This window comes from Metopolophium dirhodum, chromosome 1 (genome assembly GCF_019925205.1).
Source record: "Metopolophium dirhodum isolate CAU chromosome 1, ASM1992520v1, whole genome shotgun sequence".
Classification (NCBI taxonomy): Eukaryota; Metazoa; Arthropoda; class Insecta; order Hemiptera; family Aphididae; genus Metopolophium; species Metopolophium dirhodum.
The window spans coordinates 80,083,589-80,097,858 of record NC_083560.1 but is presented as its reverse complement, the minus strand read 5'-3'; the positions used below and the strand labels follow the sequence as shown (position 1 = coordinate 80,097,858).

Genomic DNA, 14,270 nt, shown 5'->3' with positions numbered 1-14,270 from the left:
CTTCTCTAATAAATGTATTATTTATATACAAAAACTGTAAAAAACTTGATTTCATATTTTATACTTAACCCCCCCCCCCCCCCTTCATAATCCTAACTACATATTTATTTTATGGGAAATATTGTTATTTTTAAGACTTGTTGAGGATGATTTTGACTCAATTAGTTGTTGTCCTATACGAGTTATACTGTCTTACTATAGTTAAAACAAATACTTAACACTTAAGGCCTACGAGTTATTTACTTACATTATTTAACCGGTAAACTTGTACGAGTAAATAAAACATAAATATAAAAAATGGGTACCTAATAAAATATCAAAACTACAAATATATTCACATTGAATATTATTTAAAGAATGATTGTGTTTTAATATTTATGCAACTGTCTGACTCGTAGTCCCAAGTACCTATACCCGGTGTACGACTATAGTGAGCCTTGATATAAAAATATTAAATTTTTTAGGAAAGCTCTCAGCTACGAATGCATTATTATTATTATTATACGCTTCATACTTGACCCTGTCTATTATTCGCATATACATCAAGTTGTGTAACTTTTACGGTTTTCACATTACCCTTCGGTTGTTCCTCTGGGCCGAAAGTAATAGAATAGCATCGTACCGTAGACGATAGATCGCTTGACGCTTGTGCATCTTAAGAATTCGTCGAATCCTACGTAGGTATGTAATATTTAAATTTGGTATATATTATTGAGAACTGAGATGGGAGCTCGCTAAAATTACGTGAATAATTTTTGCAGGTACATTTTTTTAACGTTCATAATAAATATTATTATATAACATTGAGTGACCACCACCCATTTCAATCGTTTTCATATGCACAATAACATTATTTCAATAATACTTATTTCACGATTACAGGTGGAACATAATATTATTATACAGGAAAACGTAGATAATAGGTAGGTACTCACTTGTACAAGGTGGTCCAACCTTTTATAGTTGGTGGGCCAATTTACACTTTCATAAATACCCTGGGGGCCGCCAAAAGAAAAAAATCTCTCACCACGAGAATTGATTCGCTGTGACTCCTATACAAACACGGTACCTATACGTACATACGCGTAGCGAACTGAATTTAATAATGGTTTTGGACATTACTCATTACACGTATACCCACGTTTTATAGTAATTTTTAGTTTTTTTCTGAATAAAGTTACTTTTTTATCATGTCGTATGGGGCCAAAAAAAAGTCTTCCAGGGCTGCATATATCCACATCCACTACACTGTTAATAATGCTACTAAGATTTTATTTTTATCACAATAATAACATTGCCGTTCTAACTAAAATAATAATCACTTTTTGAAATAGATAAATATGGTTTTTAAAATATTTTGAAGCTTGAAATAATAAATTTAAATTCATTTTTTTTTTCTTTTTTTTTAAAAATTAATATCTAAGGATTACTTAACCTCACTGAGAAAAACTTGTGTGGAGGCCCAGGGCGGGGGGGGGCTAGATTTTTAGGTACATTTTATGCTATTGTGCTGTCTTTTACCGTCGTAATAAAGTCTTTCAGTTATAATAATATATTATTTTATTTATAACTTTTAGGTTTTATAATTATTGTAGATCATTAACTAGGTATGTGAAATAGATTATGTTAATAGAACCAATTTCGTAGGATCTTACTTTAATATTGAAATCCACTGGTCATTAAGTTATATAATTAAGAGGACGCTACACAGTACACGGTCATATTTTGTGGTCTTCGTCTTACAAATTCTTACTTCGTCTTACAAGCAAATTTACGCTCAAGAGAACGCGTTTAGCTCCGTTAGTTTAAAAATTAGAGTGAATCGACCTATTATAAAACTTGATGGTAATTACATCATCCGTGTTTATATGTGGGTTTTTTACGATAGATCAATTTTTTAGTAAGTCAGGTGTTTATACTTTAGGGCTTGCATTTGAAAAAAAAAATCCGTTTTATGTTATTTACAATTAAAACGTTACAGAATTTTTGCGTTAATCGTTATTTAAAATATTGTTAATAGGTTATAGGTATAACTCATAAATTTAAAAATAATAACTAATGCAGATAGGTAATGGCCCGAATACGGATAATCAGTTCTTAGATTGTTTGCATGAAATAAATAATTCTATGAAACCAATAGACCTTTTAAATATATAGATTTTAAAATATTTTGTTTTGAATTATTTTTTGTTCAATAATATTCTATAAATTACGTTTTGCGTTATATTTTGTTTAATGATATTATATTATATATTTTGTTAATTGTTAGGTATGTTTTGTTTTGCGGTATTTAAATACATTTTTGATTATCGCTATCCGTTATAATAACGTTTACAAATTTCAATCGTTTTTTTTGTCAACTATAACGTTTGCTAGCCGTGGTAAATAGTATAGCGTAAATTAAAAATGCTCATTACTCACTTAAAAACTAAATTATCATAAAAAACCTAGATACAAACACAGAAAATGTTTTTATCATCAAGTTTCATAATAGGTCGAATACACTAAGCATAAATTTGCTATATTATTCACTTGTAAGACAGAAACTACAAATATCTGTGTAGCCATATTACTGAGTTCGTAATAAATTTTTCAAACAAACAAACTAATAGACATAACTAAAAACAACAATATCTAAAAATAAAAATTATTAGGTAAGTAGTATAAATATGTAGGTTCAGCAGCACCTCCCCACCTCCCCCTTGAAGTTTACACGTAAAAGCATAAGCATCTCTGTATAGGCAATTTGTAGTACATGTACCTCCCAAACTTGTATTAATTACTCAATATAGGCAACACACAACACACATAAACTCGTCAAACATCACAACCACCACCCGATCCGACACATATTTTACGCTTTCCCCTTCAAATACATTACCTCCCCATTTATTTTCCTTTTAAAAAAATATATATATAATATTCTGATGTACATTTGTATCGACTATATCATACATACATACATATACATACATACATACACACATACACGATTTGCTAATATGTGATGAAGATAACTATATAATAATATGCTTTTTATTATTGAAACCATGGAATTTAAATATGATTTTGTTTCATCTTTAAAATAAATACGACTTTTCATGTAATGCTTTTAAGAATATGATATTCTAGACTTTAAGCTGTATTAGAATTGTGTTATGGATATTTGTAAAGTCTTTATGTATATGGTTTTATCTAATGAAGCAATCAAAAAATTTTATATAATATTATATTTTAGTACGACGATACGTATCGGTCGTTGAGAGTTGAGACTCGTTATAATGGGATCATGCATTTAGATACATTTAATAACTAAACTGTATGCCTTTGATGGTAATTAGGCAGGGTTATGATATTTTTTATAACATTAAATGATTTTAACGAAATTATGATATTTTCCCCTATGTTTTACTAAAATATTGTGATGTTTTCATATGCTTTATTGAAATTATGATATTTTTTACTTATTTTAGCAAGATTTCTGTATTTACATACAGACAGCTATGTTATTATCAAAATTAGTACATTTTAACGTATATTCACATTGATGAGTATATTTTTTGGTTTCAGCATAAATTCTACCTACGTATTTAACGAAAATAATTAGGTATTAAATAAGTTATATATCGAAAATATTTTATGTAAATTATTATTTGAAATAATCGATTGAGTCTATGCATGCATGAATGCTGTTTAAGTAAATATAAATGTAAATGTAATTCCATGGTTTCAATAATAAAAAGCATATTATTATATAGTTAGGAGATACTAAGAATTAAGGTCGTACAATGTAAATGGTATATCACAGAATAAATGAAATAAATTTCATCTATTCTGTGATTATATGGTGTAATATCGAATATATACTATGCAACTCTATACTTAAAAGTGAATATTTTGGAAATAATAATTCCTTAATATATTATATAAGGCGAGTTTAGGTAATTATAATATAGACAAGTCGATATGATTAAAATTAAAAGTAACTGATGAAATTTCCCTGTAAAAAGGTGCTCAGAATATTATACAAATGTATACTACTTGTATGTATATAATATGTAAGTATCTACATATGTATGAACTAACCTATGGGTATATGAGTGAGGAATGTGTGAATGCAAACGAATATCTCTATATTTTAACGTGTATATTTTGAAAGATAAAAATAATTGTTTACAATTTTATATATGTGTGTGTTTGAGATACATTCCGGGGTGTATACCGTCTGTGTATATATTATGTGTGTGTATGAGCGTTCATATGTAATTGAATGAATAAAGGACTGGGCGGCTTGTTTGTATACTAAATGGAAGACTGGAATCGTGCGTGTGTGTGTGTGTGATGTGATATGAATGTATGTATCTATGCATGCATGCTTGTGTGATGAGGTATAATATTATATATGTTGAGCTTGTGTGTGTGTTGTAAATATTATTATAAAAGTTCAGAATGAAAACTGATGAGTACTGTATAGTATCGTGTGTTTGATAGTATATTATAGTTTGTAAGTGTATGGTCATATCATATTTATATGTATAAATATAGGTACCTCCATGTATCGTATGCTAACGATGTGTTTTATTGATATGTAAGTATGTATTATGTAAATTGTATCATATGTTCAGGGGTTTGTAATAATGATGTGTGTATAATTGTTTGGATATAATATGTAAGTATGTATATATTATGTAGACTATATTATAATATATTTAAATGTGTGTTTGTTTGAGATACATTCCGATGTATAACGTATGCTATTATAGCGGGATGTTTATTCGAATGGGATTATAATCTTAAAATTGTATAATATTTTTAGTATATGTTCGTATGTATGTATGTATGTATGTATGTATGTATGTATGTATTGTATGTATGATATAGTCGATACAAATGTACATTAGGATGTTATATATATTTTTTTTTTTAAAGGAAAAATAAAAGGGGAGGTAATGTATTTGATTAGGAAGGGGTAAAATACCTATATGTCAGACAAGTGTTCGACATAGTCGATACAAATGTACATCAGAATATTATATATATATTTTTTTTATAGTGTAAATAGAAGGGGAGGTAATGTATTTGAAGGGGAAGGCGTAAAATATGTGTCGGTCACGTGTCGGATCGAGTGGCGGTTGTGATGTTTGACGAGTTTATGTGTGTTGTGGGTTGCCTATGCTCAGTAATTAATATAGGTTTGGGAGGTGCTGCTGAACCTACACACTTACACTTCTTAGGTATTTAATTTTGCGTAAAATGTATCCATATTTTTTTTTGGAATTACCCATTACTAGAAAACGAGACAGATATCAATGCGGTGGTTGATGATATTCACTATCACCGTATTGATTGGATTTTTGGTGCCGGCTTCCGGACGTTTGGCACCCTACGTCCCGGACTGGCCACACCAGTTGACCACGGCCACGTTGACGGCGTACGTGAACAAAACGTTTGGACCGTTGCAGCGGTGCTTGAAAGTGGCGGCCGACGACACTGACGAGGCGGCCGCTATAGTGGCCATGCTCTACCCGCAGCGGGACAACGTCAGTGCTGGTGGACATCCGTCCGGCGTGACCGTTCCCACCAGAACAATCGTGTTGGACGCATATGCTGACGTTCCAGTGTTCTGTACTGCCTACATGGTCATCGGACGTCGGCTGGAGACGATCGAAAAGTATTTTGAATATTTTAGGAGTGATGCGGCCGAGAGGATGTTGGTGGTCGTTGTACAGAGTAGGAAATATATTAAGCCATTCATCAAAGTAAGTTCCACTTATGTGCCCTCCACCTCACCAAAGTCATCCTCCAAAATTAAGAGGACGCTACACCCGCATGGGTTGTCTGCGTCTTACAAACGTACAACATGAAAAGTTGTATGTTCACAATAAATAACAGTTATTACTCATTTTACTCGGTTATTTTTTAAAATAGAGTGAATGACTTCTTCTTAAAAATTAAATGTAAAATGACTTTTGTAGTATTTTAATAATTACGGATCAAAATTATGATTAATAAGCATTTAAAAGTTTTAAGTGTACATTTGTGTATAACTATACTGAAGTAGTACCGTATGTATACCTAAGTGCTTTGTTACATTATTGTCAGATAGATTACAAACATCCCACGCAGTAGCTACCTAGAGTTTAGAATTTGTCGGTCGGATTTGGTTTCAAAGTTATAACCTTTTGAAGTTATTAAAGTATAATTAGTTGCTATTAGTAAACGATAATGTGGCTTTTATATATGTGTTTATCGAGTAATATTTTTCAAGAAATATTAATTTTAATTTTTTTATATGTTCACTATTTCATAAATAAATAAAAAATAAATTAATAAATTTTACAATTTGCCTTGATTATTTTTTTATCACGGGTGCTACGAAAGTATGAGAGTACGAGTACCTACTAATATTACGATATTCAACATTCTGGGGCACTCGATAGATTTTCATACTGAAAAATACTATTACCATACCACATGTATTATTGTATTGTAAGCTTTTTTTGGGGTGAGAAGAATTGCCACTAAAAAAAGACGGTGGGGGAAGAGGGCATTAAAAAAATTAAGGGCAGCAAAATCCTAAATACGCCATTGGTACAAAGACGCACTTATATGATATAAACCAACATTTGTTTTTTTGACATGACCAAATTACGCCACTGAATGATAAATAGGTAAAAGACTTTAAAAATGGACTAATGTATTATACTTTTGACCAAGTTATCGATTATCATAAAAAAAAAATCAATAAATTGAATCTTAATATCTTGTTGAATAGGTATAACTTTATGAAATAATAATTACAAAATTACAATATTATTTCAACAAAGTAAACTGCTTCATACGCCCTCTAATTATTTTCATTAAAAGCGGTGCTGTCAAAATATAAAAAAAATACCTGCTATTATAGGCCCCTACCTAAATAAATAAATGGTACCTACAGGAACGTGTTGTAAAATATTGTTTACAATTTTTACAATCAAGTTTCTTATCTAACGGAAACTGGTAGGCGGGAAACGCAACATAATTCTCTTGCAGGCACGGCGCCAAGGGGGAGCAAGGTGGGGCTCTAGCCCCCCGCCCTCCAGAAAACAGTTCAGCCCCCTCGCCTGCCACCTCACTGAAAAATATGTAAGATATAATAGTCATAAAACATTATTTTTAAAAGATCTACATCAAAGAATTTATGAAATATACTTTTTAAACATTTTTAATTTATGGAAATACTTTCATATTTTCGAAGATTTGTGTTTTAAGTTTTTGCAGTTATAAAAACTGATAAAATAATATTAATATTTTATACGGGCGTGCCACGCGGCATATCAATGTGTGATGTGTCAACATGCAATGCCTGACATACAATCTATTTTTAAATAGATAGAAAATAAATAATAATATTAAAATTAGATTATTACATATTGTGAAATAAGAAAAAAATTTTGATTTATTTATTATTACCTTTATTGAGTACTAATATTACTGAATTAAAATAAACAAACAAAGGTATCCCAAATGATTGCATTAAAGATGATTCAAACAAATTCATCTTTTCATTATTAGACACAATTACTTTAGTTTATATTTATGAAATGTAGGTAAGTAAAAGAAACATAATTATTCATTCACAAAGGTATGCAATATTAAAGTCATAAAGAAATTTTTGTACATCATTTTTCATTTTTCATTTGAAGGTCTGTGATTAAACATTTTCTTACATAAGATACATAAAATATATTTGACATTATTCTTGAAACATTCTATTTAACTATTCAAAAGTTTGTACATATTATCTGTTTAGACTTTTAGAGTATACAATATATAAAAACTTGTATACTATATATAGCTAATAGCTATATTATGTTATATGATACGAAAATATTTATATTTTATTTAAATAACCTCAGTATTTGTTTAAAAAACCTTAGCGCATGTAAAAAAATATTTGCCCCCCTCCCCCTGGAAAAAAATTCTAGTGCAGTGCCTGATGTGTTGTTATTCTTTTTTAAACAAAATACTTACAGCAGTTTATTATTATTATTAAAATTGAGTTCAAGAAAATTTGTTTTGAAAAAATTATGTAATTTTATCATTTGAACGGCTGACGGTTAACAAATTTATTTCTAATATTTTTTATTACTGAGCCCTTGTTTAACGTCGATACTGATTCCGTGTATATTTGTTTTGATGGAGAAATATCTTTTGTATTGTCCTTTGATATTATATTACGTGTATTTTGTTTTCGATTTCCATGGAGTATATTTTCAGGTTCTGGAATGATTATAGATTTTTTTATATTGGTCTTTGAACATAATATTTTATTTGAATTCGTTTTCCTTTTATCCAATTTAGGTTGATCATTTTGCTGAATTATGTCTGCAGATAATTTTTCAAATTTTTCAGCATTTACTGAATGTGTCTGCACATTTTGTTTACGATCTCCATCAGGACCTTGCTTTTTAATTATCGAATCTATTGTTGTGTTCGACTAAATTGTAGAAATTTAAAAAATATATTAAATAAATATTATTAATATTATATTATTTGAAATAAATAATTGTTTACAGTTTACACAAGAACTATAGTTAGTTAATGTTTTATTTTTACCGATATTTGTAAAACGAGGCGGGGTGATTATCCTTATCAGTACCTCTACCTACAATGATATAGTATAAGTTATAAACCTATTTTACTAAAGATTATGACGATTTTCTATGGAAACTGTAATTAGGTTTATTATGTTTTAAATTTGAAATTATAGGTTTAGGTACTACATAAATTATTCAATACACGATTATTGTACGTTCAATTGATATTAAAAATCACGATTCACGAAATATTTCAAGTAGCTAATAAATACGTAAAGTTTAATTTTAAAATACAATTTAAATATTTTATAATAAACAAAAGTAGTTACTGTCTTATACTAATCAAAAAATAATAAGTACCTACATAAATAGTTTTACTCATCTGCATTCTACATTCTACCATTTGTCAGTCTATATAACTTACTTTTTCATCTACGTTGGATAAGTTAACTATTGATTTATTTCTCAGCAATTTTTCAAACTCTCTCATTTTATATTCAAACGCCGTATTATTCATCTCATAAAAGTATGATTTTCGTAATAATCGATTTGCCGAATACCTCCTGGATGCATCATAAACTATCATGTCTATGATTAAATCGTATGCCGGGCGGTATGGTTGGTACACTGAATGCAGTCCAACTCCAGCGGTTCTGACATTTCGTTTATTAGTTTCGTATCGTGCAACGAACACATCAGATTTATATTTTTTAAATTTATTTATTAATCTTTGGTCGGGAGAGCCTAATACTCGGTCAATCTTTTCAATTTGGTCATTTTCGTCTCGACCATCAAACAACGGATGACCGGTAGCGATTTCATAAAGTACACATCCCGTAGCCCAAATATCCATCTTTGAATTGTAAAAACCTTTTGTTAACAAGCATTCAGGTGAGCGGTACCATCTAGTTGCCACGTAATGTTTGTACTGATGGCCATAAATAGCTTGACATGTGGTCCCAAAATCACCAATCTTTAATATCTTGTCCCGCGACGTGAGCAAAATATTTTCTGGCTTGATATCCCTATGGATAAATCCATTCTCGTGCAAATACCTTAAACCTTTACAAAACGTTCTAATGAATAATAATTATTATTATAATTTGTTACAACAATTATACCTTCCAACATTTGATACATATAAGTTTTAATTCTATATTCTGATAGTGGACATTCTCCGTTTTCTATAATATCGTATAGTGATTTTTTCATTAATTCTGTTACTAAAATAATTTTTCCTTTTTCTTTATCGTGGTATGCGTTTTTTAGCATAAGTAAGAACGGATGTTTTCCCACTGAGTTTGATACATTAACTTCGGATATAGCGTTCCATTTATCAGCGTCGACTGTATGTCCATAATCTTTTTTCAATACTTTCGCCGCATATTCTCGTCCGTTGTTTCGTTGCACACATAACCATACATCAGAAAACGAGCCTTCGCCAATTTTTTCTTTTAGATCAAATTCAGAATAAAAATTATTAAAATTGTCTCTACTAGATAGTAGTTTAGGTACATTAGGTGACATTAGGTCGATTAAAATTAAAAATGTAAAGTAAGAATAAAATAAATGTAATATTGTATTCAATATGTAGGTACAATATTTCTACTTTATGAACATATTATTAAAACGTTTTGGTTTCCATACAAACACTGAAAATCGATTTTCATTAATGTATATCTTAAAGGTATAGGCCAGATGTTACATTTGTATTTAGTTTAGTTTTAAAATGTATGTGTTATAAATTATAATGTACCTATAATATATTATAACTTTATTGGTATATTTAATTTTTAAATGGAATATTGGAATTAAAAATTATGAAACTAGAAATGAATATAGAATTCAGATAAACAATTAACACAAAATATGGTTTATCATACCCACATAGTCTCATAATATGTAGTTAGCAGGCCGAATGGGCAGAATGGCAATGTTACAATGGCCCAGTAGATTGTAGTAGAAACATTTTCTCTATCTTACATACGTCAAATGTATATTTACATTTTACATTAATACATCACACATAATACATATGTATGGTACCTACTAATTATAATCAATGGTAGAACGTAATAAAAACTGCCACCAATTGTGATTATTAAAATTAGGGTAATCTTACTTATTAAAACCGTTTAATAAAATAATATTATATTTTTTTTCATTATTTTGGTTTTTAAGAAAGTTATAAGTATTTAATTTATTAGTTTTTTTTAACCCTTTCACTGCTATGGACACATATATGTGTCCAACGTATGGCCCACTGTGGTGCTATGCATGGCCTTTTAAAAATCAACAGGTTACATATGGGAACATATGGTAAATTATATGAGAAATCCAAAGAGATCATAAAAAATATCTGAAAATTATCAAAAACGCTATAAAAAAAAAAAAAACAAGGGTTCCCAAACTGTCATATGATTTGATTTTGTACTTTATTTTATCTAACCGATAACATCTTATGAACCACTGTTTAAGAGTTATACAATTTTCTATAACTTGGTAAGTTTTGGTCCGATTTTTTTTTAAATTTTTTCAGATTTAATAGATCTTTCCTTATAAGGTGGGAATACCAGTTAAATAATTTATGAAATATAGTCAGCACAAAACAGATGGGTTAGATTTTTATGGTCAGCAGTGAAAAGTACCTATTTACAAATGAATATTATTTTTTTTTTAAATACAAAAAGCTTCCGTCACAACACAGATAATGTTATTCTTTATAAATTATAATCGTTTTAATACCCAATAGGCAATAGGCAATAAGTACCTTAATTTAAATTTTAAACAATGAGTGAAATATATGGAGAGAGATTTCAACATTTATATTACACGCGTGTTTAAGACGGAGAAAACAATTTGGTACCTACATATAAATTGATGTGCCCTCTCAACATTTTATTAATAAATACATTTAAAGTACAATATAATAATTAGACTTTGAGCCATACAAACAAATTCATCAAACCAATACGTTGGCCATTACTATGAAGTTCGATAATGATTATTAATATCATAGGTGACAACTAACGAGTACTTATATAATAGGCAGGATTTTATTTCAGTCTTCAGGTAAATGTTTCTTTAATGTAAGGTCGATTTTCGGATTCAATTTTGATAGTTAAATCGCAAAAACCTAGGTTGATTTGGTTTTTCAACTTAAAAAATAATTTTTATAACATACATTTTTTACATAATTTAATAATTATAATTTATAATAGGTATGTAAATTATTGTACTTACTAGTACATATTAGCAAGGTACTGGTACATTATATCGTTATGTCATTATACCTATTTCTTACATACATTTATTCAGATTACCTATATCTATAGATTTTAGAAACGTACCTATTATTAAAAATAAAAAAATTATCAATCGATTTAATTCATCAATATACCCCATTTGATCAGGCCCGGCTCAAGGGGTAGGCGACATAGGCCCATGCCTAGGGCGGCACTTAAGCTGCACATTAGTAAGAGGGCGGCATTTTTAAAATACTGATAATATTCTATTGTTAAGGGCGGCAAAATTTGATTTTGCCTAGTTCACTATTTGTCCTTGAGCCGGTCCAGCATTTGATAGATAAAATGATTATTACAGTTAAATACTTATTTGTAAATATTTATTTGAAAATTTTTTTTTCTATTGAGAAACATTCAAACATAATATATTATATAGGTCGTATATTATAACCTAATATGTAATATGTAATATGTTATAATACGTAATATGTTACAGTATACCTAGTAGGTATAATTGAGTGATGTAGACATTTGGTACCTAAGAATTAATATGTATCCGCATCAGCCATGCGTAGGATGTAACTATGTAAGTATTACTAGGTAGGTCGTAGGTATGGAAAACATATTCAAGGAATATAATGCTAACTCGTTACTTGTCTGTTTCTATTCATATTACATAGTCAATAACAAATAACAATATAGTTAATATTAATGCCATGTTATTTGTTCCCTACTCGAATTCAGTACAATAGGTACTACAATAATATACTATTAAATAGTTGTATACCTACTTAGTGACCAGACTAATTGTATCAAAATATTATATTTACATAATACATACTGATGAGTAAATGTATTAATATTCAAATTTGTTCTATGAATCGCTTATTATTGCTAGAAATTAGACTTTGATGAAATTTAAAATGTGCTTAGATAGGTATATGCAGTACTGCAGTAGGTATAGGTAACCTTATTGCCTATGCTTACTTTTGCATTTTTCTAAAAATGTAAATATTTTACAAGTAAATTATGAAAATTATTAGCCAATATTAGGTACTTAGATAATATTGGGTGGACCAAAATTGAAAATATAATATAATTAGATACCTTTACATGGCTACATAACACTATAGACACTTATATACACAACGTAAGCAAGCATATAAATATCAAATAAATATAAAACATTTTGTAGGTACGTATATATATACGTATTATTATAATAATCATTATTAGCGGTATGCCGGTACTTACCTATACATAAATCTTTAGTTAATAATTAATATCATAAATATTATATTCTGTTCTAATATTTGCTTACAAAGTATTTAGGTTTTAGGCCTACATTGCTATTTATATTATATTGCAAATAGATCTAAAGACTTTGTAGAGTTACTATATATTATGTTTCAGTATTCACCTTCATATTTCAATTACAAAGATGTTATACTTATAAATGTATATCCACAAAAAGAAGCAGTGTATCAAATGAGCATATACTTCAAGAAATTCGTCCCTATTTCCAAGCATCAAGACCAATGGTTTAGACATGTAAGTATATTAAATAAGTATACTTATTCCTATAGGAAACTATTCAGTATCCATATACTCTAACTGCAATAATAAATACATTTGATGTGTACCAAAATAATAGTAGCTAGTAAGGTACTAAGGTCCTAGTAACAAGTAACAACAGTAACTTATCTTGCTGCCGAATAAGTTATGGAAATAATTAAGAAAGTACCTATTAAAGGTTTTATATGCAAAAAAGTTCCTATGGAGAATACCTAAATAATAATAATTATATATAATATAATATACATAAATTATATATTCAATTTGTGTATTATTAATTATTTAAATGGTATATATATTTAACAGTTATGTCGTACTAAAATAAATAATAATAATATTACCACAGTAGTGTGATAGTGAAGTTGGTGGGAATTTAAAATCGCCCAATCCCAAGACTAGAATACAATATACCAGATACCTAATAATATGGCTGAAACGGAACCTATTAAGCTTCTATAAGACTATAATAAATAATTGTACACATATTTGTTTTGTATTGTAATGTATTTCAATTTTCAACTGCACTACTTGTATTTAATATAGCAGTGTTGAAGGTCACTGTCACTGAAGAAGTGGATACCCAGAATCAGTGGCGTAATTAGGAATTTGTCCTGGGGGGGGGGGGGGGGGGGTATATACATTTTTTTTACAACAAAATATTAAATTTTCAAGTACATTGGTGAGTATATAATATAACTAGCTGATCCCGTGCACTTTGTTGCCCGTTAAATGTACCAACTCTATATGACTCAAACTTTGTTCAATTCGTTATTTAATATTCGGTGTATGGTGTTCGAAATGTATCTTAACTTTTCTGTTTCCTGGAATAAAAATTCTGATTCGCAGCAGTATAAGCAATAGGGTAAGC

At 29.0% G+C, this 14,270-nt stretch overlaps 2 protein-coding genes across 2 annotated transcripts in view; one reads left to right on the top strand and one right to left on the bottom strand.

The window, feature by feature from the left end:
* Positions 1–5,309: 5,309 nt before the first annotated feature.
* The window catches only part of LOC132935365 (uncharacterized), a 28,590-nt gene continuing 19,629 nt past the window's right edge, over positions 5,310–14,270 (top strand). The window contains exons 1-2 of the mRNA XM_061001893.1: positions 5,310–5,759; positions 13,241–13,378. Coding sequence (XP_060857876.1) covers positions 5,310–5,759; positions 13,241–13,378 — 588 coding nt within the window. The remainder of the gene's footprint in view (positions 5,760–13,240; positions 13,379–14,270) is intronic.
* On the bottom strand, positions 8,084–10,109 carry LOC132933743 (MAPK/MAK/MRK overlapping kinase-like). Its single transcript, XM_061000019.1, has 3 exons — positions 9,704–10,109; positions 9,007–9,644; positions 8,084–8,482 (listed from the first exon to the last, which is right to left on the bottom strand). Exons 1-3 carry the CDS (start codon positions 10,107–10,109, stop codon positions 8,084–8,086), a joined length of 1,443 nt encoding a protein of 480 aa, XP_060856002.1.